Genomic DNA, 26,882 nt, shown 5'->3' on the forward strand with positions numbered 1-26,882 from the left:
ATAATAAATAATAAACCTTTATTGTCAAAGTACAACATGTGTACATTGAGATTAGCTGAGCCTCCCCCCGTGCTCTCTCCCCCCAACACACAGTGACAACAAACCCTCCATCCCACCACACCATGTGAACCCACTACACCACACACCGGCCTCCCAAGTCAATTCTGCATAAGTTCACAGAGATTATATCCCATTCAAAAGCCTAACAGCCCACTGATAAAAGCTATTTTTCAGCCTGTTGGTACGGCTGGCTATATTCCTATATCTCCTACCGGATGGTAGGAGAGTAAAGAGATACCATCCAGGGTGTGAGTCATCCCTGAGAATCTGTTCTGTACCAGCCTGCTACCGGCCCTGCAGAAAAGGCAGGGACAACCCCTTTTACGAGAAGGCAAGAGGCTGGAATTACGCCTGCCAAATTTATTACTACAAAACAAACGGAACAAGACAAACCAAGAAACAGGAGCTTTAAGAAACAGGAACTATCCAAGCGGTTGCCTTTAGCAAACCAGCCCTCCCCACACATTCCCCTTATATAGAGTTCAGGGCGTGGCTTCTCTGTGCCTCCTTCCGAGGAGCCCCATTGCCTTCCTCTGTTTACTCCTAATTGACTGCCTCCTGCGTCGGGCGTCCTTGAACAGGGCCAGCTGTGGGTCATCTTCATCCACGCTGTCAGGCTCATACAGCTGGGTCTCCGTGGTGACCAAGTGGGAGGGGCCTGGCTGAGGGCTCTCATCAGCAAGATCTTCAACACCCCCCTCCTCCTCCTCTGAGTCGTCCGACCCAACTGCCGAACCCACAGGCTGACCCTGAATCACAACAGAATCTTCCTCACTCTTCCAATGCAACGAGCCCTGGTGATATATCTATGTATGTATGTAGGGACGCAGTGGCTCAGTGGGTTAGGATGCTGAGCTTGTTGATCAGAAGGTCGGCAGTTTGGCGGGTCGAATCCCGAGTGCCGCGTAGCAGAGTGAGCCCCGTTACTCGTCCCAGCTTCTGCCAACCTAGCAGTTCGAAAGCACGTAAAAATGCAAGTAGAAAAATAGGGACCACTCCGGTGGGAAGGGAACAGCGTTCCGTGCGCCTTTGGCGTCTAGTCATGCCGGCCACGTGACCACGGAGACGTCCTCGGACAAGCGCTGGCTCTTCGGCTTTGAAACGGAGATGAGCACCGGCCCCTAGAGTCGGAAACGACTAGCACGCATGTGCGGGGGAACCTTTACCTTTTTTATGTATATATGTATAGATATACACACACACACACATATACATACATACATACATACACATATGCATGTATACTGAACACATATACATACAAGCACACACACACACACAAACACATCTATAAATAAAAGGAACTTTGGGGTAGCATTTTATTAATATTAGCATAAAACTCCTGGCTCAGCAGGGATGAAATTCACTAACTTTGCAAAGCCACGGAGGAACATCTGGGGGGTGGAGAAGAATTGACGCCTTTGAACTGTGGCATTAAATACAAGTAGTCCTCGGACTTACAGCAGTTCATTTAGTGACCAAAATTACAACACCCCTGAGAAAAGGGGCTTTATGACCGTGGCAGCCTCCCTCCCAAGATCACGTGATTTACATTCTGATGCTTGACAACTGACTCGTATGACGGTCGCAGCATCCCGTGGTGTGTGTGTGTGTGTGTGTCACAGGATCCCCTTTTGAGACCTTCCGGCCAGCAAAGTCAAGGAGGGGGGGAGCCAGATCCGCTTAGCAACCGTGTCACTAACTGAACGACTGCAGCAATCCACAAGAAGTTCGCAAAATGGGGCCAAACTCACCTAACAAACATCTCACTTAGCAACGGAAGGTTTGGTGCTCAGTTGTGGCCATACGTTGTGGACTCTCTGTGTTGCGTATCCCATGGGCAGCCAGATCAATCAACGGGGAGCTGCTGAATAGTATAAAACCGGACACATCGCTTAGAAGCCAAAATCACCCAAGTCTGGTTTACTTTAGCCATGTCCCGAGTGCGAATTCACTGGAAAAGTCAGCAAGGCCAAGAGCGGTCGGCGGAACACGAGCGGGCAAGCAAAGGACAGGCTGGCTTGATAAGGTCAAAAGTGAGGCAACGTACAACAAGGGAACGAAGCTGTGATTGACAGGGTAGCGTGGAGAGCCCTTGCCCACGATTCCCACGAGAGTCGAACCCGACTGGACGGTTAAAATAAAAACAAGCATCAAGTCGGACCACGGAAGCCCCCGGTCCTTCCCTTCCTCCTCATCCATTTTGTGTAACCCAGAAAGGCCTCCTCGCCTTCCTGGGAGGGAGGGGGGATGATGGAAGCAGGGGTCCAGCACATCTGGAGGGCAGCTGCAAGAGGTTTGCCAAGGAATGAGTATGGAGAGTCTAGGTCACAGTTGTCCCAAAGGTGCTTTTTCGAGAGGCAACTCGACTTTCTTATTTTTCCTTTGAAGACGTCTCGCTTCTCATCTGAGAAGCTTCTTCAGGTTCTGACTGGATGGTGGGGAAGGGAAGGATTTATACTCCTTGCAGAGAGCTGGCCCTTTGCATCCGTTTAGAGAGCCCTTGAGGCCACTTGGAGGTTTATCTGTGCCCTCGGGGTCACCTGAGTGGTGCAAATGGGTGTGGAGCCTCCTTGGAGCTGCTGGAAGGGTTTGTGTTGCAAACCGAAGGTGGGTGATGTGGTATCCCTCCCCCTCCCTCCACTGACAGAGGGCTGTTCGGTTTTGACATAGGGGGCCTCTTGGACCCCTCTTTCAAACCACTGGTCCTCTCTGTCCTCTTGGCTTTCTTCCAAAGAGCGGCTTTTGTCTTTCAAATGCAGGCGGACGGCTGACTCTCGTCCCGATGGGTTTGTTCTGCACAGGGCTCACCGCATTGTGCTGCACATACCACGTTCAGTTTGGGTGTTGTATCCTCGGGGTGGACAAGCTTCTGCCTTAGTGTCTCCTTGGGTTTGAAGCGTGCGCCTACGTTGTGTTGGCTGAAGATCCTCGTGTGCTTCCATTCCCCACCATCCAGTCGGAGCCGAAGAAGCTTCTTGGTTGAGGAGCAAAACGTCTTCAAAGAAAAGCCAAGTCCACTTGCCTCCTGGAAAAAAAGCACCTTTGGGATTGCCAAGGAAGAAGCTGGAGCAGAAGGTCCAAAGGCGTTGAGGTCCAGGGCATCACCAGGACAGCTGGCCTGGACAGTACTTGGCTATCAAGCCTTCGTAGTAGGGCTTCAGCTGCTGTGGATCAGGAAGCTGTTCGCACTTGGTGTAGAGGTCAAACTTGCTGCAAGAGAGGGACAGAGAAGTGGGGGGTGTTATTTTCCAGCCCTCCGGAAGATGGGGGGCAGAGAGGTGGGGTTCCCCATTGTCCTGAACCGTGCCGATGTTGGCTCTCTTTGATAAGCCAGAAAGAAGCCAACATTTTGCTCCAGGGATCTCCGACGCTTCTGAGGCCACCGGTGTGGAGAAGACTAGGACAGAAGACAAAGCCTTTGCTAGGAAAAGGGCAGGTTTGGTCTCCTGCCCCAGGCCGGGTGGGAGGGAAGGAGGCTGCAGCAGCCAAACAAACAAACAAACATTAAACCAGAGAGAAACCGTTACTGCAAACGAATGTGAAAAGTCATCTGGGGAGCAAAGAGGCTTCTGTGCACCTGCAAGCTTGCTGTGGAGATAACCTTCTTGAAGGTGCAAGACAGAAGTTGGGCATTGCAATGCCTCCGCTCTGGTTGAACAGAGTGGGAAGGGACCTTGGAGGTCTTCTAGTCCACCCCCAGCTCAAGCAGGAGATCCTATGCCATTCCAGAAAAATGGCTATCCAATCTCTTCTCAAGAACCTCCAGTAACGGAGCACCCATCACTTCTGCCCCACTGATTAATTCTCCTCACTGTCAGGGAATTTCTGCTTAGTTCTAGGTTGGAGAAGCAACGGGTGGAAACTCATCAAGGAGAGAAGCCACCTAGAACTAAGGAGAAACTTTCTGACAGTGAGGACAATCAAACAGTGGAACGGAAGTTGCCTCCAGAAGTTATGGCTGCTCCATCACTGGAGGCTTTTAAGAAGAGACTGGACAGCCACTTGTCTGAAAGGGTATAGGTTGTCCTGCTCAAGCAGTGGGTTGGGCTAGAAGACCTTCAGGATCCCTTCCAACTCTGTTCTTCCATGTTCTATGGTTCCCTCCTTGACGAGTTTCCATCCGTTGCTTCTTGTCCTGCCCTCGGGCGCTTTGGAGAACAGCTTGACTCCCTCTTCTTTGTGGCAGCCCCTGTGATATTGGAAGACGGCTATCATGTCACCCCTCGTCCTTCTCTTCGTTAAACTAGACATACCCAATTCCAGCAACCGTTTCTTATATGTTTTAGCCTCCAGTCCCCTGATCATCTTCGTTGCTCTTCTCTGCGTTCTTTCTAGAGTCTCAACATCTTTTTTTTTATTGAAAAGTTTTAACATACAATTTTTTCTTTAAAAATCCCCCCTCCCCCTCCCTTCTCCCTCCCCCCCTACCTCTCCCCCCTCCCCCCCCTCCCCCCCCCGACTTCCCAGAGCTAAATACAAGGTATATAAAAAAAAACAATCATAAACAACCATATACTAACAACCATAAACTCTAAAAATCATCACTCTCTAGCTTATATAGGATAAAACAAACCTTAGTAAAATTAGATATATATAGAAAAACCAAAGTAGAAAAAGAAAAAAAGAAAGAAGACTTATTCAAATGCTACATGAAATTTCTTAACCCTATACTTGTTCTGGATAAACTCGATCCATTTTCTCCATTCCATAATATAGTGTTCTTGCGAGTGATCTTTCAAATAGGCCGAAATCACGGTCTCAACATCTTTTTTACATTGTGGTGACCAAAACTGGATGCAGCGTTCCAATTGTGGCCTTACCAAGGCCTTGTAAAGTGGTACTAACACATCTAGCCTGGTCCTTCCCTTCCCCCATGGCTTGGAGCTCCTTACTTGAACTCTTGCACCCAAGGAAGCATCTGGAGGTCCTTGGTGCTGCAGAGGTGCATGTAGTCCCCTCCGGTGTGCCAGGGGTAGAAGGAGTGGAACCGCACCATGTAGAAGGCCTGCAGGCACAAAGAGATGGGGAGGGAGGGACATTTGCTATGACCATTGCAGCAGCTGCCCCCACCTGGACCCATCGCCAAGGATGGGTGCTGAGCACCTGCAATGCGGTTGTGTGCCACCAGAGGTTGTCTTTGGACAACCATGACCTGGATGGTTGAGAAACGCCATAGACATTTGGCCTTCAGGTGGGTTTGGGGTGAGATCAAAGGAACCTATCATAGGTTGACCTGGGCCAGGAGAAGGATAACTCTCCAAAAACATATTTTCACAGTCTCCCACCCCCTCAAGCAAGGTGAGTCAACTACAGTGAAGAGAGCTGAAGACCTCAAGTTCAAGTTGCACCCTGGAAATCCCTCCAACGGAGAAGAGAAGGTGTGGGGGGTTTGTCCCCCACATCCATCCCATGGAGAACAAGGAAGTAGATTGTTCTTCTCAGTCTCTTACCTCCTCTGGAAGGGCAAATTTATTTTTTCTCATCACTTGGTACATGTACTCTGGTGCAGGTAGGAAAAAAGAAGAAGAAAGAAATGGTAAAGAGTTAGTTGCAGAATTGCAAATTGTATCCAGACCAGCCTACGTGACCTCCAGGTAAGTCGGACTTCAACTCCCAGAATTGCTTTGATTTTGTGGCGTGAGGACAGCATCAAATTAGAGAAGGCAGACGTTGCAATCTTGCTTCAACTGCTTCCTTCGTTGCTCATCCATCCTTCTTCTACTCTGTAGCCTATACAGAATAACCAAGTTGGAAGGGACCTTGGAGGTCTTCTAGTCCAACCCCCTACTCAAGCAGGAGACCCTCTACCATTTCAGATAAATGGTTGTCTAGTCTCTTTCTGAAAGTCTCCAGTGATGGAACTTTGGGACAACCAAAGTTGGATGATTGAGAATCTCCACAGACAAACAAGGATTTATTTTCGCTTTCACTTAGGGGTTTGTGTGTGTGTGTGTGTGTGTGTTGAGAAGTGCAGTGGAGAGCACTTACCATCATGACCCCAGGACATCAGGACATTTTCCAAGCCACAGTGGGGTTGATAAATTCCATATTTGGTCCTGAGGAGGTAAAAAAAGGAGAACGTCTGATCTCAGATTCTCTGGTCTGGAAGTTTTAGCAAGAGAGAAGAATGGAGAAGAAAGAGCGTTTCCATAGGCATTTTGAAGAAGGTGACAAGGATCTGGAGGACCACCTGCACGTGGCTCCTCAGGCATTGGTCAAGCCTTAGATAAATGCCAACAGTAGCCATCCTTCCTCCATGCCTCCAGTTTCAGAGCCAATGTGATGGCACCATGTTATAGGTCCCTCAGCAGGGAAGTTCTTATCTGCTGAGCAACACTAAAATCAGCGGCCACGCTACCACCCACCATGCTCATGGGTTTGTGACACTCCATGACACTCCACAAGCAATGCCATCCACAGACACATCAACCTACAACCAGCCTACAACGATCCCCTCAGAATCCAAATCAACCCCCCAGCCAACCAGAGACGGCACCGATCCTCAACCATCCCGCGCAATCCCCCACTCCCACCAGCAGTTCATTTCCCATTGACCCTGACCTGATGTAACCTCCCCATCACGAGACCCATCACAAGCCTCTCTCTGATGACTCACACCTGACCCATCACAAGACCCTCACTTGACACACCCACACCTGAGGCCCTTATTAACAGAAGAACACCAACACCGACATTCCCCAAACTCTGCTGAAGATAATGATAATAATAATAACAACAACAACAATAATGTTAGAAGGGACCTTGGAGGTCATCTAGTTCAACCCCCTGCTCAGCCAGGAAACCCTATACCATTTGAGACAAATTGGCTGTCCAATCTCTTCTTAAAAGCTTCCAGTGTTGGTGCATTCACCGCTTCTGGAGGCAGGTTGTTCCACTGGTTAATTGTTCTAACTGTCAGGAAGTTTCTCCTTAGTTCCAAGTTGCTTCTCTCCTTGATTAGTTTCCATCTGTTGCTTCTTGTCCTGCCTTTGGACGCTTTGGAGACTAGCTTGACTGCCTCTTCTTTGGGGCAGCCCCTGAGATATTGGAACGCTGCTATCCTGTCACCCCTGGTCCTTCTCTTCATTAACCTAGAGATACCCAGTTCCAGCAACCGTTCCTTACATGTTTTAGTCTCCAGCCCCCTAAACATCTTTGTTGCTCTTCTCTGCACTCTTTCTAGAGTGTCAACATCTTTTTTACATCGTGTGACCAAAACTGGATGCAGGATTCCAAGTGTGGCCTTACCAAGGCCTTGTAAAGTGGTATTAACACTTTGCGTGATCTTGTTACTTAGCCTGGTAACAGAACGTTCGGAAACCAGCCCACAAGCTCGGAGAACAAAACTTCACCCGCATCCTAAACCCGAGGTACAGATATTCACCTCTATTGCAAATAAGTTCTTCCATCAGAGATGGAGAGGCAACAATGGAAGGATGACCAGGCAGACAAGGATCCAGACTGCTACAAGGCAAGACCAAGCATGAGCTTACGTGTACACAGGATTCCTTGTGTCCGGGTTGTCATGGAACGTGGAGTCCTTGAAAACGATCGAGTCCTGCAGCTTGCAACCCACTGGGAAGGTGTCCCCCACCACAGCCCACTGTAGGAACAACCGAGATCAGAAAAACAGCCCATAACACCTCGGTTCCTATTTACTTGATGGTGTTACTCTTTGGACCGAGCCCTTTCTTCTGTCCTCAGCGTTGGCAAGCGTACAATTAAACACGCGTACAATTAAATTTCATTTAGTGCAGAGGTCTCCAAACTCGGCCACTTTAAGACTGGTGGACTTCGACTCCCAGAATTCCTCAGCCAGTTAATTCTGGGAGCTGAAATCCACAAGTCTTAAATGTTGCCAAGTTTGGAGATCTCTTGATTTAGTGATTCCTCAATGTGTATTGAATGGAGATGCTAGCGCTTCAGGTTCTTCACCCATCCATGAGCATAACTCTCATTTTTCTGCTCCTAAAAGTAAACACTGGGTATTAAGGGGCAGGGCTTGGGAATACTGACCCTTTCCATGCCCCTCGTTCTTCATCTCACCTGTGGTTCACCAGCCAGGGCCAAAATCTTCCCCAAATCATGGAGCAGTCCAACCAGGTGGAACCAATCTAGGATGGGAGCAGAGAGAGTGAGAATCTGTTTTTGCCCCTTGTGTCAGGTCCGTCCGACCTCAATTGGGTCATCAGCTTAGACCCAGTGCCACATGGAACCTCTTGATGCCAGGATCAGAGCAGGACCCAGGAAGATCTGGAGGGTGAGGAAGAAGGGGCTCGCATGCAGAAAGGTCCAGCTGAGCATTCTCCTCTCCTGGTGACCACAAGGAGGGCTGATGGCTCCCTGGAAAAGATCCTGCTCTGCTTGAGGTCTCCATGTGTTGAAGACACACTGGGATAGCATCACTCTACCATTACCAATGGTCCCAGAGCACCTTCTGCCATGGCAGAATGGGGAATTATGGATGATGGACTCCATCATCTCTAGGAGTTGGAAACTAGGCATGAACAGACACCCAAATAATCTGATCCTTCAAATTTTTGCAGGGACATCAAACAGCCTCCTAGAATTGCCATTTTCTGCATCCAGTTGGAAGCCGGGGTGTGTCTCTTGTCCTCCTAGTGCAGGGGTAGGCAACCTTGGCTCTTTTATGACTCGTGGACTTCAACTCCCAGAATTCCTGAGCCAGCATGGCTCAGCTTGGAAACCTCTCCCTTTCCCCTCAGCATGGCTGGCTCAGGAATTCTGGGAGTTGAAGTCCACGAGTCATGAGGGGGCCGTAGTTCCCCCATGCTGGCTGAGGAATTCTGGGAGTTGAAGTCCACGAGTCATAAAAGAGCCAAGGTTGCCTACCCCTGTCCTAGGGACTCCAGGTCTAATCAAGGGGTTCACCTTTGTCAGGATGCTTCTCCCGAATGCCCTCTGCTGTCTGGTAGGCGTGGAAGGAGTTGGGAAAATCCACATCGGGGTCCGATTCGTCCACCACATGGTCCAGCAGCTCCAAGGCCTCCATGATGGTCATCTGACGGAGGTTGCAGCCACCGTATTGCTCGTTCTAGGGAGAGGGAACTGTGAGGAGACACTTTTATGGACTAGAGCAGAGCCCCTCCCCCAACCTTTTGGGCACCAGGGACCGGTTCCACAACTGAGCCCAACGTTTCGGCGGCTGAGACATTCGTTAAGTGAATTTTGCCACATTTTATGACCTTTTTTGACAGAGTGGCTGAGCAGGTAACGCAGATAACGTGAATCACTGCACTTGTTATCTTGGTAACATGGCCACTAAGCGAATCCGGCTTCCCCCCCCCATTGACTTTGCAATCAGAAGGTCGCTAAAGGGGATCGCGCGACCCTGGGATGCGTCAACCGTCGTAAAAAGGAGCCGGTTGCCAAATGTCTGAATTTTGATCACATGACCTGTATGATGGTATGATGGTTATAAGTTTGAAAAATGGTCTTTTTTCAGTGCCGTTGCAACTTCAAACGGTCATTAAACGAACTGTTATTAAGTTGAGGACTACTACCTGCACTAGGGATGATATGATGGCAGCATCCCAGTGTTTGAGGGGCTGCCCCAAAGAAGAGGAGGGGGGGTTTCCACCTATTCTCCAAAGCCCCTGAAGGCAGGACGAGAAGCAACAGATGGAAACTAACCAAGGGGAGAAGCAACCTGGAGCTAAGGAGAAACCTCCTTTAACGACACGAGGCAGTTTAAACCCAGTTTACTCTGCAAAGGGCTTTTAACTGTGGTTTTAAGCATGCTTGGGAATATCTCTTTGGAAGGATGACACAGGACCGTTCAATGAACTAAAATTCTCATTTTATGTGAAGGAGGTTTTTTTTACAGCAAGTCTGAATACTTCATGAGTAGAAAATAAAGAAGGGGGGGGGTAATCTTATTCTCCAAAGCCCCCAAAAGGCAGGACAAGAAAGAAGGGATGGAAACTAACCAAGGAGAGAAGCAACCTGGAACTAAGGAGAAATTTCCTAACGGTGAGGACAATCAACCAGTGGAACAGCTTGCCACCAGAAGTTGTGGGTGCTCCATCACTGCAGGTTTTTAAGAAGAGACTGGGCAGCCATTTGTCTGAAATGTTATAAGGTATCCTGCTTGAGCAGGGGGTTGGACTAGAAGACCTCCAAGGTCCCTTTCCAGCTCTGTTATTCTATGTTCTATTTAGGAGAATTAGGGAGAAATTTCTTCACAGAACAATTCAACAGTGGAACAACTTGACCCCAGAAATTGTGGGTGCTCTAACACTGGTGGTTTTCAAGAAGAAATTGGACAATTGTTTGTCTGAAATGGTATAGGGTCTATCTGCTTGACCCCTCCAGGGTCCCTTCCAACCCTATTATTCTATGCTCTAACTGTTTAGGCCAGGGGTCTTCAAACTTGACCCTTTTATGACTTGTGGACTTCAACTCCCAGAATTCCTCAGGCAGCGTGAGGGAACTATGACCCTTTTATGACTTGTGGACTTCAACTCCCAGAATTCCTCAGCCAGCGTGAGGGAACTATGACCCCCCTCATGACTCGTGGACTTCAACTCCCAGAATTCCTGAGCCAGCATGGGGGAACTATGGCCCCCTCATGACTCATGGACTTCAACTCCCAGAATTCCTGAGCCAGCATGGGGGAACTATGACCCTTTGATGACTTGTGGACTTCAACTCCCAGAATTCCTCAGCCAGGCACACGTGCCTGGCTGAGGAATTCTGGGAGTTGAAGTCCACAAGTCATCAAAGGGCCAGGTTTGAAGACCCCTGGGTTAGTCAAATTTTGAAAGTGAGGCAGGATCTGAAGAAAACCAAGTCATATCAGACCAGCTTGGTAAGAAACCCAGAACATCTCTCTCTCTCTCTCTCTCTCTCTCTCTCTCTCTCTCTCTCTCTCTCTCTCTCTCTCTCTCTCTCTCTCTCTCTCTCTCTCTCTCTCTCTCTCTTTTTTTTTGAAGTGGGGAGACAGACTTTGATGGGCCTCTTGCTGGCAATCCATACAGCCCCCCAAAACTCGAGATAGGCCTGGCTTGTTGCTGATATCACCTGGATGTTGTTGAACTGTGCTTGGTGCCCGAGAGACCCTCCCTAGAGGAGGGTCTGCCTGGGTGAACCCACCTTCTTCTGTACAAATTCCACCGTCTGATGGGTGTGCATGAGCAGGTATGTGTGATGCACACGGTCAATCAGCGCCCCATCCTGAAATGACAGTTTGGAAATACTGCCGTGAGTAACATTGATTATGTTAGATGTTTTGTCATGTTAGGCAGCAAAAATTTATTTCTTGCTCCACGGCCGAGGCTGAATATGCCAGCCTGTCAGACACGGCCAATGATTTGACTTGGTTCAATGAGCTGATAACAAGCATCTGGGCATCTCCCCCTCTGCCCATCCAAATTCTAGAGGACAACACTGCCGCCATTGCAATCTCGGAGGCTTATGCAGTAGGATCTAGATCTCGCCACATAGACATATGCTATAAAAATGTCAGACAGCTTGCCAAAGAGGGTTTTATACATGTTGAGCACTGTAATACAGCTGACCAGATAGCTGATCTGTTTACCAAACCTGTTCCCATTGACCGGCACAACCTTCTGTGTAAGCGTTTGTGTTTGGCCTTCTGAATGTTTTTATGCATGTCTATGACACCTGCTCGCCCCTCACATACATTCACTGGTCCCTGTCATTGGCTGGCAAGAAGGGGAATTGTTAGATGTTTTGTGCCAGCCATTGGCAGTTCCCCAAAAGGGTCATCAGATGGGAGCAAAGAGGCTTCTTTGCTTCCACTGATGAGCCAAGGGTCTCAGACCCCGACAGCCCCATTGGCGAGAGAGTTTTATGGTCAGGGAGGGACCAAGACCCCCCATAAATACCTCTGCACGAGGGGCTGCTCTTTGTGCTAGTTCTAACTCTGCTTCTACCTCTACTCCTAGCTCCTAGTCCTTCTTCTGTTTTTAGTTATGTAATGCTATCTTGATTTTATTTCTCTCTCACATGCAGGCATGAATGCTTTCATGCCAAGTATTTCTTTCTCTTTGATCTATCATTGAATAAAGCTAATATGATTGCATCTCTGCATGATGCCTTTACTTGGAAGCACCTTTAACGATTCATCGTGAGATCACCTCACAGATTAATCCAAGGCAGAGTTCTTCAAACCTGGCCACTTTTAAGATGGGTGGTGTTAGGCATATGGTGATAGCCTACATAGTTGGGTTGAAAATATATAAACTATGATGTTGTGACTTTAAGATGTTAATTGGCCAATGGGTGTGTAAGTGTTCTCATGGCCATAAGAGGGAGCTAGGAACGTAGCTTCTTTCTCTCTGAATTCACTGCTCTCTCTACTATTACTGTTTTGCTGTACTGTTGGTTTACTACTGTGTTAAACCTGAACAACTGTTTATTTGACCTATGGACCGGTAAGAAGACTTTGTATTTGGAATACTCCTTGGACTGTTGCTATTGTGTATGACCTGGACTGTTTATTTTTGACCGTGCATTTTTGTTTTTACACCACCTCAAAAGTAAAGTACTTTTTGCTTTCACAACTCAGTGTTATTCTTGTGGTTACTGTGTGACTCTTACTGCTCTCAGTACCCTTCCTTGTCTGTGCAACTCTTTGCTAGCACAAGGAGACCACTGCACAACAATTCCTAACAGGTGGACTTCAATTCCAAGACTAGGTGTTGACCAAGTCAAGTCCAAAAGTGCTAGAGAGTTCCTGGAAGCCTGGCTTTCGGACAAATCGGCCATCGACAGGCACACAGAGATAAACAACAACTACATCCTGTTCAAAAGAGGCAGTCGCAAAGCTAAATGACCGCAACACCTCCTGACTGGCAATCAGCACCCAGATAATCAGAGATTAACACAAAGCAGTAAACAAGCTCAGTAAATAACAGGGATCATCACAAAGATTTCTACCAACATTGACAGGACAAACCATTTGTACATATTAAGAGAGCAAACCCCACTCCCTTCTAGCATTGATGATGTGACCTAGTTGGGTCATGAAACGTCTGTGAGAAAACCAGCAAACTCAGAGCACTAAGGACCCTGCAGTTCTTCTCCCTCCTCCTCCTCCTCCTCCTCCTCCTCCTCCTCCTCCTCCTCCTCCTCTTTCTCCTTCTCCTCTTTCTCCTCCTCCTTCTCTCCTTCTCCTCTTCCTTCTCTTTTTCTCCTTCCTCCTCCTCCTCCTCCTCCTCTTCTTCTCCTTCCTCCTCCTCCTTCTCCTCCTCCTCCTCCTCCTCCTCCTCCTCCTCCTCCTCCTCCTCCTCCTCCAAACAAGCTCAGACACCACCAAGGACCCAATCCCACTAGCTGTTGTGACCTTCTCACTTGTTCTAACAAACTGGGGGCCCTGTTGCATGTCTCTCTCTCCAGCCTCCGTTGCCTTTGCCTCAGCTCCTGGTGGTCCCTGCCAGGACAGAAATTGCACACTCTTGCGCTATTGCCTCTAACTTATGAAGTGGTTTTCAAATATATCCATATTTTTAATCCCAATCTCCTGCCTAGCAGGAATGTCTTTCCTGGAAAATTGGTGCATTTTCCCACCTGACCCTCTGGAACCATGGGACAAAATAGAGGCATCGTTCCTCTGACGCAGAATTTCACTGACCTTGAAATTCCTGAAGTTTTCTTTGGACTTTGGGTTCTCCAGATGATTGTCATCCTGCGGAGTCTCTGAAGACTGACATGGCTGAGGAAAGAGGGTCCCGGAGAGGTTAGCTGGTCGAGCACATCCTTGTTTTGCTATAATATAATATCAATCAATATCAATCTGAACAGAGTTGGGAAGGGGCCTTGGAGGCCTTCTAGTCCAGCCCCCTGCTCAAGCAGGAGACTCTATACCATTTCAGATGAGTGGCCTGTTCAGTCTCTTCTTAAAAGCCTCCAGTGATGGAGCACCCAGAACTTCTGGAGGCAAGAGGTTCCATTGTCCCCACTGTCAGGAAATTCCTCCTTAGTTCCAGGTTGCTTCTATGCCTGATTAGTTTCCATCCGTTGCTTCTTGTCCTGCCTTCGGGCGCTTTGGAGAACAAGTTGATCCCCCCCCCTCTTCTTTGTGGCAGCCCCTCAAATATTGTAGGACTTCTATCGTGTCATCCCTTGTCCTTCTCTTCTCTAGACTGGCCATACCCAAATCCTGCAGCCGTTCTTCTTCTTCATATGTTTTATTCCCCAGGCCTTTAATCATCCTAGTTGCTCTTCTCTGCACTTTTTCTCAACATTTTTTTTTTGTAACGGAGTGACCAAAACTGGATGCTTTATTCCAGGTGTGGCCTTACTAAGGCGCTAATATTTCACATGATTTTGATTCTATACTGAGGATTGTGTTAGATATTTTGGCTGCTGCTGCACACTGCTGGCTCATGTTTAAGTGACCGTCCACCAGGACTCTCCCAGTTACTGTTTTTGAGAACACGATACAAGATACAGAACAACATTTGAGAAAAAGATACAGGGGATATGTTGGGATGGAGACAGTTTGCCAGGCACACTGGGCAGGAAAGCTTTTACGTGGCCCTTGAGACTAGCGCATACACACCCTGCTAGAGAGAATTTCCTTGAAGATGGGCTCCATTGAGTCCGAAAGCTTGGAAGCAGTGGCGTAGCGTGGGTTGTCAGCACCCGGGGCAAGGCAAGTAATTTGCGCCCCCTAACCCGTGGATTTTAGCACTCGAGTCTCTTCCACTAGATTAGTTGCGCTGCGCTGGGCGGCCGCTGCACTGTCCCTCCCCCAGATAGTCCCTCGCTCTCTCTCCGCACCGCACCGCACACCTGGCACACACCCCCTCCACAGTGGGCGGCGACCCGGATCGGATTCGCACAGCCAGCACTGCAGTGAGAGAGAGTGAATGAGCCAGGCAGGGGCAGAGAGCTGTGAGTGCGAGCGCGCCCCCCCCAGATGTTGCGCCCGGTGCGGCCGGCCCCCCCTGCACCCCCCACGCTACGCCACTGCTTGGAAGACTCTGGTCCCGGTGACCGACCCAGATTGGATCCTGCAACTTTAGACTGGACACAAAGCTGAGCTTGGGTGATGTTGTATGTCTCTCACTTTGCTGTCCTGTAGCCTTAGGACCAAGGGGATGCGGTGGCTCAGTGGGTTAGGACGCTGAGCCTGTTGATCAGAAGGTCGGCAGTTTGGTGGGTCGAATCCCGAGTGCCGCGTAGCAGAGTGAGTGCCTGCTACTCGTCCTAGCTTCTGCCAACCTAGCAGTTCGAAAGCACGTAAAAATGCAAGTAGAAAAATAGGGACCACTCCGGTGGGAAGGTAACAGCGTTCCGTGCGCCTTTGGCGTCTAGTCATGCCGGCCACATGACCACGGAGACGTCCTCGGACAAGCGCTGGCTCTTCGGCTCTGAAATGGAGATGAGCACCGGCCCCTGGAGTCGGAAACGACTAACACGCGTGTGCGGGGGAACCTTTACCTTTACCTTTAGGACCAAAGAGCTCAGCAGTCTATCTAAATATTTAAAATTTGGGTCCTGCACATCTTAACTCTCGTGCCAATAAACGTTGAAGGGAATGTCAGGATTTCTGGCCATTTCACTTTGCCTAGAATAAGGGTTTCCTAATCTGGCAATTTTTACAACTTGCGGACTTCAACTCCCAGAATCCCCCAGCCAGTAAGGCTGTATTAGGCCACAGGGTCACAACGCTAACCCAGCTTGTCTGTCTTCCAAGCTGCCTGAAGAGCTACCAAGATTTTCTGGTCAACGGCAGGGACATAGGTGACCTTGTCCTGCTATTATGGCTGATCACCATTAACAATCTTCGTGCGGAAAAGAAGATTCTGGAAGGGGTGAGGTGCTTTCGCTGCTTGAGGAAGGAGCCGGGCTTGGTTTCAACAGAGGATATGAATTTAGGGAGGGGGAATAGCACCACAAGCTGAATCTCCTTCAACTTGTAGACCTGTGAGGTGGGCCTGAGCAGGGATCGTTCTGGATCCCACCCTGGGCCAACAAAAAGGCTTAGACCCTCCAGAGAAGCATGGATTTCATATTTCCCGCAATCAGCTGTGTTATTTTTGCTGTTGTTTCAGTTAACTCTATTTCATCATCATCATCATCATCATCATCTTACATTTTAAGGAGATACCTAGTTGATACCTAGGATGCTGGCAGCAACCCGTGTCAACCATTAGTGCCAGTCAATTTGAGTGTTCAGTTGACTGAGGTTCATGTTTAATGAATAAAAGTTTTATAATAATAATAAAGACTGTGGCAAAGGCAAGCAAGGGTAGTACCTGAAGGCAGGACAAGAAGGAACAGATGAAGATTAAGGAAGGAGAGAAGCAACCTGGAACTAAGGAGAAATTTCCTGACAGGGAGAACAATTAACCAGTGGAACTCCTTGCCTCCAGAAGCGGTGAATGCTCCAACCCTGGAGGTTTTTTAAGAAGAGACTGGACAGCCATTTGTCTGAAGTGGTATAGGGTCTCCTGCTGGAGCAGGGGGTTGGACTAGATGACCTCCAAGGCCCCTTCCAACTCTGTTATTCTACCTTCTGTCAGTTTAGCAAGCTGTGTGATCCAGCACGTTGTATGAATGCAGCCTCTTGTTTCCCAACCAGGATCCTTCCTTTCCTCTTCCTGTGACTTCCCCTTCACCCAGAGACTTTGCTCGGCTGGGATTGAGTGTGTGTGTGTGTGTATGTGTGTGTGTGTGTGTGTTTTTCACTTACCGGGCCAACCACCTTCATCCTTGCAGTTGGGGGAGACGAGAGGCAGAGGAAGGCAGCAGTCTTAGGACTATCTCTTTGCCTGCCTGCTTCTCCAGTGTTTATAACGCTTGGTTTTATGCAAGGGAAGCCGGTCTTAACGGGACAATAAGTCATCCGTTAACCCACCAGGGCCAAACTCCTCTCCAGCGTGGAGCAAACCATTAATGTCTGACATTTGCTAGAAGGAGAAGTGCTCCCCTGGCATTCGGGGGGGGGCAATCTCCTTTGCCCCTGGAATTGAAATTTGCCTCCAAGCCAAGCACAGCTTGAGATTCGGTCACTGCCTTCATCAGAGCAAGGGGCAGCCACCGGAGCGTGGCCAGGCCTCCATCCGTGGGTCCGGGGCCAGGAGATGTTATTTACTTCCTCACGTGGGTCAAGGAGGGCTGGGTTGGGGGAGGGAAAACGGGAGAAAAACATCGGGCCACCAAGGATTCTTCCAGGAAGAGCAGATTCACGTAGGGCGTGAAGAAAGGTTGGCCAATTGGTGGGACCTTCATGATGGTTGAGAACCGGGCCAGGTGACGACGTCAGCAAGGTTGTTTTGCTCATTTGTGGGAATTCAGATGAAGGCCCTCACCTCGGCCCAGAGGCTTCTGTTATTCCTCAGCCTATTTATATCCCTGGAGTTGCAGAAGGACTCTCATTCTTTAATAATCCTGCTTAACTTCCTTGCCCAGCAGAATAACAGAGTTGGAAGGGACCTTGGAGGTCTTCTAGTCCAACCCCCTGCTCAGGCAGGAAACCCTATACCAGGGGTAGGCACCCTTGGCTCTTTTATGACTCGTGGACTTCAATTCCCAGAATTCCTGAGGCAGCATGGGGGAACTATGGCCCCTTCATGACTGGTGGACTTCAACTCCCAGAATTCCTGAGCCAGCATGGGGGAACTATGGCCCCTTCATGACTGGTGGACTTCAACTCCCAGAATCCCTGAGCCAGTGTGGCTGAGCTTGGAAACCTCTCCCTTTCCCCTCAGCATGGCTGCCTCAGGAATTCTGGGAATTGAAGTCCACGAGTCATGAGGGGGGCCATCGTTCGCCCATGCTGGCTGAGGAATTCTGGGAGTTGAAGTCCACCAGTCATAAAAGAGCCCAGGTTGCCTACCCCTGCCCTATACCATTTCAGACAGATGGTTGTCCACTTTCTTATTTAAAAAAACTCCAGTATTGGAGCACCTACAACTTCTGGAGACAAGCTGTTCCAATAATTAATTGTCCCGACTGTCAGGAAATTCCTCCTCAGTTCCAGGTTGCTTCTCTCCTTGATGAGTTTCCATCCGTTGCTTCTTGTCTTGCCTTCAGGCGCTTTGGAGAAGAGCTTGACTCCCTCTTCTTTGGGGCAGCCCCTCAGATATTGGAAGATGCTATCAGAATAATTTTAGTTTATTAGTTTTCATCCTTTGCTTCTTGTCCTGCCTTCAGGTGAAAAGCGCTCTAATACTTGTTCCCATTTAGATCTTGGTAGGGAAGGCTGGTCACAAATACTACAGTATAGGTCTTGGCTTAGGCGCTGATATGGGCTTTGGGGTTTTCTGCTAGAAAGGACCCACCAGCACCAGCATCCCTTATGACCTCTAGAGTCCTAATCACTGCGAAATAGTAGCCATCTACTGAACCATGGTGTCACAATGTATCTATCCTGTTGTTGAGGACACTAAATAAAACTCACTTTGTGTCTTCCTGTTGATGCTTTTGTCAAACGCAGAGGGTGGCTGTTCTAACGCAGAAAGCTCAGAGTTCAGATTATGAAACTGGATGCAATTTGTTCCAGACTTTACTTCTCTGGATTGGAAGTTTCCTCGCTTTGCTTCCTGACTCTGCAATGTACTTTCTGAAGGATGGACCTGTACTTCCTTGCCTTCTCCTGTGCCAACCGGGACCTTTGGAGATGAAAACATGCCACAATATTTTGACAAACATCCGGATTTTCTCCAGCAGGCCTCCAGCCGGTAGAAGCGAAGGATGCGGTGAAGTGAAAGACAACAGATCTTAGACCATCTAAGTCAGTTTTTCAAACTTGGTAACTTTGAGATGTGTGGATTTCAACTCCTAGGAATTGCTTCATGGGGAGTTTTGGTTGTTGAGGCCCACACGTCTTGAAGTTGTCAAATCTGGAAAACACTGATCTAGGAAATCCTCAGGTTTCCTGGCTTCCTCTTTGCAGATTCGGGCTATTTGCTGGTATTCTACTTTATGTGTTCCTCTTCCCACTTTTTAGACGTGTCATTTTTATTTTTCAGAGTTCTTTATAAAGCCATGCTGGTTTCTTTTTGGATTTCCTGCCTTTCTTTTTCAGTGGTATTGTGCTAGTCTAGGTTTTTATAATCTCATTTTTCAGAGTTTCCTACCCTTCTTGTGTTCATGTTCAAGAGAAGCTGGATCTTCAGAGCTTCTTCTTCTTCTTCTTCTTCTTCTTCTTCTTCTTCTTCTTCTTCTTCTTCTTCTTCTTCTTCTTCTTCTTCTTCTTCTCCTCCTCCTCCTCCTCCTCCTCCTCCTCCTCCTCCTCCTCCTCCTCCTCCTCCTCCTCCTCCTCCTTCTTCTCCTTCTCCTCCTCTCTTTTTCTTCCTTCTTCTTCTTCCTTCATCCTCCTTCTTCCTACTTTCCTCTTCCTCCTTCCCTCCCTCTCTCCCTCCCTCCTCCTCCTCCTTGCTGGGGAATTCTGCGAGTTGAATTCCACACCCATTTAACCACGTCAATTAAAAACCTGGCATATCAGATGTATTTTAACCTCTCTTGAGCTTCCATCTGTTTATTTAATATGGGTTTAGCATGCAGTAGGTCCTTAGCCTATTTATGTCTCAATGGATTGGGTGATCCCAGAAAGTGGGATGATTCAAGCGTGAGGGTAGGGGTAGTTGTACGGAGGCGCCTTAGAGAATCCCAGGGACACCACGGGAGAATTTAGCTTTGAAGAAAAGTCGTTGAAGGTGGGAGGGAAGAAGCCAGCAGAGCTCCATTCTGGGTTGCTGCGTTCTTTGCTCCTTCCTAAAAACCCACTTCCCTTAAAACAGCTGCAACAGAGACTGGGTCTTCCGTGCAGGGCTGTTGGCCGAGGCCTCAGCTCAGAACTCTTTTCCTGGTGTGAACGGCCAATCCATCACTCTGCAATGGGGAAAGCAAATCTTTTTTCCAGTTCTTTATTTCTGCAGAAGCCTCATGCTTGGGCTGGAAATCCATCCCAAACACGCCAAGTAAAAGTTGGCTCAAACGTTTGCTATTTACACCATGCGATTTCTCGCACAAAGTTCGTCTTCACGTTTGGTTGACTTCATTCGTCATGTGTGGGGGCCAGGTTGCATTCGTCCTCCTTAGTATCAGATAACTCGCAGACGGTCTTTGGAAACTTCCTAATCCTGTCTCATCGTCAGCGGTTTCCTGCTGCCCGTTTGTGGCTTAGCTGTCAGTTTCATAAGGAAGCTGGCAAAGAAAGGAGAAGGTTGGATGGGCCAGTGAATAATTTAATCAGTTCTAATTTTTAGAATAGAATAGAATAGAATAGAATAGAATAGAATAGAATAGAATAGAATAGAATAGAATAGAATAGAACAGAATAGAAAATATGGAATGGAATGGAATGGAATGGAATGGAATAGAATAGAATAGAATAGAATAGAATAGAATAGAATAGAATAGAATAGAATAGAATAATAGAATAGAATAGAATAGAATAGAATAGAATAGAATGGAATGGAATGGAATGGAATGGAATGGAACAGAATAGAACAGAACAGAACAGAACAGAAGAGAACAGAACAGAATAGAAAATATGGAATGGAATAAAATACAATAGAATAGAAAATATGGAATGGAATGGAATGGAACAGAACAGAACAGAACAGAACAGAACAGAACAGAATAGAATAGAAAATATGGAATGGAGTGGAATGGAGTGGAGTGGAATGGAATAGAATAGAGTAGAATAGAATCACGTGATCCCCTTTTGTGACCTTCCGACAAGCAAACTCAAGGGGGGGGAGCCAGATTCACTTAGCGACCGTGTGACCAAGTGAACATCCGCAGTGATTCACTTAACAACCGTGGCCGGTAAGGCCACAAAATGGGGCGAAGCTCACTGAACAATGGTCTCGCTTAGCAACGGAACGTTTTGGGGTAACCTTAAGGCTGCCTGGAGAGGTTAGCTCTTGTGCTGTGGCTCTCTACGGCAGGGGTCTGCAACCTGGACCACGGCTGAGGAATTCTGGGAGCTGAAGTCCGCAAGTCTTAAAGTGGTCCAGGTTGCAGACCCCTGCCCAAGGGCTTCAAGGGGACTTTCCCTATTGGAAGGGTTGCGTAATTTTAAATTCTTTAACTGTGACAGGTATTGTGAGCAGGCTCGGTTTTGCTGCAGAGGCAAAAACACCCAGAATGAATAACGCTCGGCCGCTTTTTTTAACCAGTAACCCGCCTCTCCCGTTTTCAGGGCTCAGCTACGGCTAAAGTCCAATTGTCCGGGCAAAGGGACAAAAGCTGAGGAGAATTTGGGCCTGGATTAGTTCTAGCCAGGCAGGTTTTCCTGCCTCGGGGAACTCCCCTCCCCCCCTTTTTTTTTTACATCTTTGAGGCTGTTGTGACCCTCCCCAAACCCCCCCCCCCAGGTTGAATTTCTCTCCACTCCAAGCTTCTTTTTCCCTGATTTTTAATGTTAAGTGTTTTTTTAAAAAAAAACCCCACCGCCCTTTATTTAAAACACTTAATATTAAAAATTAGAGAAAAGGAAGCTTGGAATGGAGAGGCATCTCCGTTCTGGGGAAGACTTCATATCCCAGCATTCCCTAGGCCAGGGGTAGGCAACCTCGGCTCTTTTAGGACTCATGGACTTCAACTCCCAAAATTCCTGAGCCAGCATAGCTGGCTCAGGAATTCTGGGAGTTGAAGTCCATGAGTCCTAAAAGAGCCGAGGTTGCCTACCCCTGCCCTAGGCAGAAAGGCAAGATGGGAATTCTGGGAGTTGAAGTCCACCCAGCTTAAAAGTTGAGAAATAGAGCTTGAGGGGGATCCCCATCCGGAGACTGAGGGGGGGTCTGGGTTTCAGAGGAGAGACCCCACCCCCACCCCCCCTGAGTCCAGCCGTTTGAGGTCATTGGCTGCATCCTTCCCCCTCCTGTGCACACCTGGGGGCGGGGAAGCAATGATGGACTACAACGCCCATCTTGGCCGGGCATGTGGGAGTCGTAGCCCCAGGCATCTGTCTGGCATTGCCATGCGAAAGGTTTGGCGCTGGGAGGCTGCGAGAGAAGAAAATGCTTGGTTTGTTGATAAAGAGTCGAGCGATGCATCTTTATGTATACTTTTGTGTGTGAATATAACAGTTCATGCATAGACCTGGTTGTTGGAACAGGCCGGCCTGGACTTAAGGGTTGGGTTTAATTTTTAACTATTTATTGTTAGGGCTAAATTAATTTAATTTTACTTTACTTTACTGTCTGAAATGGTATAGGGTTTCCTGCCTTAGCAGGGGGTTGGACTAGATGACCTCCAAGGTCCCTTCCAACTTCTTCTTCTTCTTCTTCTTCTTCTTCTTCTTCTTCTTCTTCTTCTTCTTCTTCTTCTTCTTCTTCTTCTTCTTCTTCTTCTTCTTCTTCTTATTATTATTATTATTATTATTATTATTATTATTATTATTATTATTAACTTTTGTACGTTGTATTTTATTGCCCTGTACACCGCCCTGAGTCCTTTGGGAGAAGGGCGGTATAGAAATTCAATTAATAATAATAATAATAATAATAATAATAATAATAATAATAATAATAACAACAACAATATATGATTCTCTCTTTATTTCTCTTTCCTTTCTTTTTTCTTCTTCTTTTCCTTCCTACCTCTTTCTTTCGTTCTCTCTTTCCTTATTTCACTTTCTTTTGATTCCTTATCTCTCTTCCTCCCTCCCTTCCTATGTCTCTCTCTCTCTCTTTTTCTTTCCTTATTTGTCTTTCTTTCGCTTCCTCATCTCCCTTCCTTTCTTCCACCATTTCTTTCTTTCTTTCTCTTTCTTTCCCTTCCTACCTATACAAATATTTTCATTTATTAAATTTATATGCCTCCCATCTCCCTCTAGAAGGGAACTCCGCTGCAAATTATGTTGAACTGATGATTGAATACATTTTAAAAAGGATTTTTTAAGAGCTTTTCCGCTTCCTTCATCGCATTTCATTCATCGGATACTCGGGGCGAGACCTCAATAGATTAGCATAAATTACCATATGCAAATCGTGCCCTCGCCCTCTACTGGACGGGGACGGTTTAACTTTATTCTGCCCCCACCGCCTCCAATTTCGATTGGTCCATTCTTCCAGGCGGCGCGGGCGCCGATTGGTGCCCAGCGGCACGAGCGCCTTTCCCCCATTGGCTCCCTTTGGTTTGTTTTGGTGCGGGCAGGGCGGTGCCCGAGCCGCGTTTGCCGATTGGTGGAAAAAGAGGCGTGACGCGAGGCGCCCTTCTCAGCGAAACCACAGCAACAGCCCAAGCCGCACCGTGCGATTGGGCAGGGAATCTGTCTGTCTCGACCGCTGCCTCTTCCTATTGGTCCGGGGCCGAGAGAAAGAGGCGGGGACTGGAGCTGAGGCAGCCGGAAGTGCCTGGAGGGCAGAGACCGGGAAGCTTCCGGTGCTGATGTGGCCGGAACCCGGCGGCGCGGTGCAGCGGTGAGTCTCTCGCGGGGTCGCCGCTTCCATCCGCCTCGAGCTTTCCCCAGAGGCCCCTCAGGCCGCGGCTCTGCAGGCGCAGCTGCCGGGGCTGCACCGGTTGGACTCCGGCCTGCAGGGCGCAGCCGCCTCGCCTCTCCCCCCCGTCCGCCGCCCCCCGCCCGGGGCCTTCGGGAGAGCTCGCTGCAGGCCGAGACCCAACCGGTGCAGCCTCTGCCTGCCTGCAGGTGGATGAAGAGCCCTAAAAGGCCGGGCGGGGGGAGGGAGGGAGAAGAGCCCAGGCGGGGACCGGCTTGCGGATCTCGGGAGGACCCCTTGAGATGCGCCTTCATACTGCCCAGGCTCGCCCGGATGAGGGTGGCTAGTGTGGTGGTGAAACGTCTGCAAGAAAACGAGAGAAGCTCAGAGAGAGTCAAGGACCCCGCAGTCCCCCTCCTCTTCCTCCTCCTCCTCCTCCTCTTCCTCCTCCTCCTCTTCCTCTTCCTCCTCTTCCTCATCCCCTCTTCCTCCTCTCCCCCTTTTTCTCAATGTACACATGTACTTTGACAATAAAGGTTTATTTATTTATTTATTAATTATTTATTTTCCTCCTCCCCTGTTCATCCTTTTTCCTCCTCTTCCTCCTCCCCTCCCCCCTTTTCTTCCTCCCCTCCTCCTCTTCCTCCCCCTCCCTTTGTCTTCCCACTCCTCCCCTCCCCCTCTTCCTCTCTGCGAACCTACACCAGGGACTCCTCCTACATACATGCGTACGTACATGTTTGTGTGTGTAAGTATGTATGCACGTATGTATGATGCACGCATGTATATATGTTTGTACATACCAGTATGCATGCATGTATCTATGCATATATGTAGGTGCATACGTGCCCTCTTGCACATCTGTGCCTTTAGGGTCATCCTCAAATTGGGACTAGGGCTAGGTCGTGACCTTGAGGGCCAGAATGCTTTCTATAAACGGATAGAAAAGGAAGGTAGGATGAGTTGTCAATGGGCGGCTAAACGGTGTGTAATATTCGTGTGCCATTTATACCTCCTTTGAACGAAGTGACAGTGCGAGCAGCTAGTTTGAATCCTGGCTCAAGCAGCGGCCTCAAAGCCGAGTCTGCTTTGAAGACGGTCCCTTCCATGAGATTAAGGTCTTCTGAGGACACCAGCTTTGATTAAAACTCTTTCCAGCAGGATGTAGCGTGGCGCTCCAGGATTCGGGTGGTTTAACCATGTTGGAACGTCCCTTCCTGTTTGCTTAGCCTTGGCAATGAAGGAGTGGGATTCCGGCAGGGCCTCGTGGGCGCTCTCACAAAACAACTGCCTAGGGTTTGTGCATTCATTACATGGCTTCCCAAACTGCTTGGCTAAACACCAATTTGCCAGAATGTTTCCTGGACCTCGTTTTTTTTTGTTGTTGTTGTTCCTGGCCAATGGGCATATTTCACCCAGAGTCACTGGGTTGAGTTGCGTGGCCCTGGAAAATGAAATTGAATAAATTATCCACATAAGCATTGGGATGCGCCCAGAAGATCTTTCACTCTGGGACATAAACACAGAGCTGCTGTTTGCCGTGCTGCATGCCAGCTTTTTCTTTGGGTTAAATGACGATTTGTTGTTGCAGAACAACTAACCGCCGAAGGAGCCGAGTGTCCGCCAAGGAGGAAACTGAGATGCAACTTGGCAGCCTGTTGGGGATCCAAGCTGCTGGCAAGCCGTGACTCCTTCCTTCTCTGCTCCTTTTCTGCTCCAGCTGACCTCCTTGTTCTCCCTCTGTGTCGCTGGTTGCCCGGAGGGCGAAGATGCTCAGCCGTTTATCGGGGCTGGCCAACACTGTCTTGCACGAACTCTCGGGGGATGGAGAGGATGCCGGGCCGGCACCTTCGCCTTCTGTAAGTCGCCTCTTCTCTCCCAGACCAGTTTTGGAGGATAGGCCAGAGAAAGTGGTCTAATCCAGTGTCTTCTTGAAAGCCTCCAGGGATGGAGCACCCACAACTTCCATCAGAATAGAGCTGCAAGGGACCCTAGAGGTCTTCTAGTCTGCTCAAGCAGGAGACCCCATGCCATTCTGGACAAGCGGCTGTCCAGTCTCTTCTTAAAAACCTCCAGGGTTGAAGCACCCACAACTTCTGGTGGCAAGCTGTTCCACTGGTTAATTGTCCTCCCTGTCAGGAAGTTTCTCCTTAATTCCAAGTTGCTTCTCTCCTTGATTAGTTTCCATCCATTGTAATAATAATAATAATAATAATAATAATAATAATAATAATAATAATAATAATAATAATAAAATAATAATAATAATAATAATAATAATAATAATAATAATAATAAGAAGAAGAAGAAGAAGAAGAAGAAGAAGAAGAAGAAGAAGAAGAAGAAGAAGAAGTTGGAGGGGACCTTGGAAGTCATCTAGTCCAACCCCCTGCTCAGGCAGGAAACCCTATACCATTTCAGACAAGTGGCTTTCCAGTGTCTTCTTAAAAACTCCCAGTGTTGGAGCATTCACCACCTCTGGAGGCAGGTTGTTCCACTGGTTAATTGTTCTAACCGTCAGGAAGTTTCTCCTTAGTTCTAGGTTGCTTCTCTCCTTGATTAGTTTCCATCCGTTGCTTCTTGTCCTGCTTTCAGGTGCTTTGGAGAATAGCTTGACTGCTTCTTTGGGGCAGCCCCTGAGATATTGGAACACTGCTATCATGTCACCCCTCACCCTTCTCTTCGTTAAACTACACATACCCAATTCCAGCAACCGTTCTGGTGCTTTGGAGAATAGATTGATTCCTCCCCACCCTTTTTTCTGTTTGTTTTCGTGGCAGCCTTCTGGAGGCAAGCCACCCCACTCATTAAATGTCCCCACTGTCAGCTAGTCCTCGCATTACGAGATTCTAAAATCGTCCAGGTCATGATGGGCCCAAAGGTGTATTTTTCCAAGAGGCAACTGGACATTCTTGGTTTTGTTTTGTTTTTTCTTTGAAAACATTTCGCTTCTCATCCAAGAAGCTTCTTCAGTTCTTCAGAACGAAGGAGAAGTGAAGAAGCTTCTTGGAAGGGAAGCTTTTAAAGGGGGAAAAAACCAAACAAACCCCGGGGAAGTCCAGTTGCCTTTTGATAAAAAAGCGTCTTCGGGTCCTGAACTTGTGATCTTATTTGGGGCCAGAATTTCTGTTTGCTAAACGGGATTTTTGTTTATTGAAAAGTTTTACAGTATATTTTATTTTTACCACAACAAAACAAAACCCCTCCCAACCCCCTCCCCTCTCCCCAACCCTCCCCAACACCTCCCTCCCTCCCCCCTCCCCGACTTCCCAGAGCTAAATACAAGGTATAAAAGTAGAAACAATCCTAGTCTACCATATGCAAACAACAATAAACTATTAAATCTATCGCACTTTAACTCTTATAAAATAACTACAAGCCACATAAATATCACATCAGTACTTATTCAAATGCTAAGTGAAACTTTTT

General features: G+C 48.1%; 3 protein-coding genes across 5 annotated transcripts in view; 1 reads left to right on the forward strand and 2 right to left on the reverse strand.

Moving 5' to 3' along the window:
* Positions 1 to 26,882, reverse strand: part of LOC310642441 (C-type lectin lectoxin-Lio2-like) — a 310,859-nt gene that overhangs the window by 58,833 nt on the left and 225,144 nt on the right. The window lies entirely within an intron of this gene.
* On the reverse strand, positions 3,165 to 17,289 carry MIOX (myo-inositol oxygenase; the record flags this gene model as incomplete). The annotated part of the gene is made up of 11 exons (XM_083366585.1): positions 3,165 to 3,273; positions 4,956 to 5,068; positions 5,514 to 5,563; positions 6,052 to 6,119; positions 7,557 to 7,666; positions 8,110 to 8,177; positions 8,956 to 9,118; positions 11,179 to 11,259; positions 13,402 to 13,480; positions 13,623 to 13,762; positions 17,161 to 17,289. The coding sequence occupies 11 exons, from the start codon at positions 17,287 to 17,289 to the stop codon at positions 3,165 to 3,167; spliced, it is 1,110 nt and encodes a 369-aa protein (XP_083222711.1).
* The window catches only part of GOLGB1 (golgin B1), a 33,999-nt gene continuing 30,523 nt past the window's right edge, over positions 23,407 to 26,882 (forward strand). For 2 of the 3 annotated variants that reach the window (XM_083366077.1, XM_083366079.1), the window contains exons 1-2: positions 23,407 to 23,435; positions 25,045 to 25,312. In XM_083366077.1, coding sequence (XP_083222203.1) covers positions 25,223 to 25,312 — 90 coding nt within the window. In that variant the 5' untranslated portion in view covers positions 23,407 to 23,435; positions 25,045 to 25,222. The remainder of the gene's footprint in view (positions 23,436 to 25,044; positions 25,313 to 26,882) is intronic. The other variant, XM_083366078.1, reaches the window with a different exon arrangement.

Source organism: Vipera ursinii (assembly GCF_947247035.1).
Source record: "Vipera ursinii genome assembly, chromosome: 6".
In the NCBI taxonomy this organism is placed as follows: domain Eukaryota; kingdom Metazoa; phylum Chordata; class Lepidosauria; order Squamata; family Viperidae; genus Vipera; species Vipera ursinii.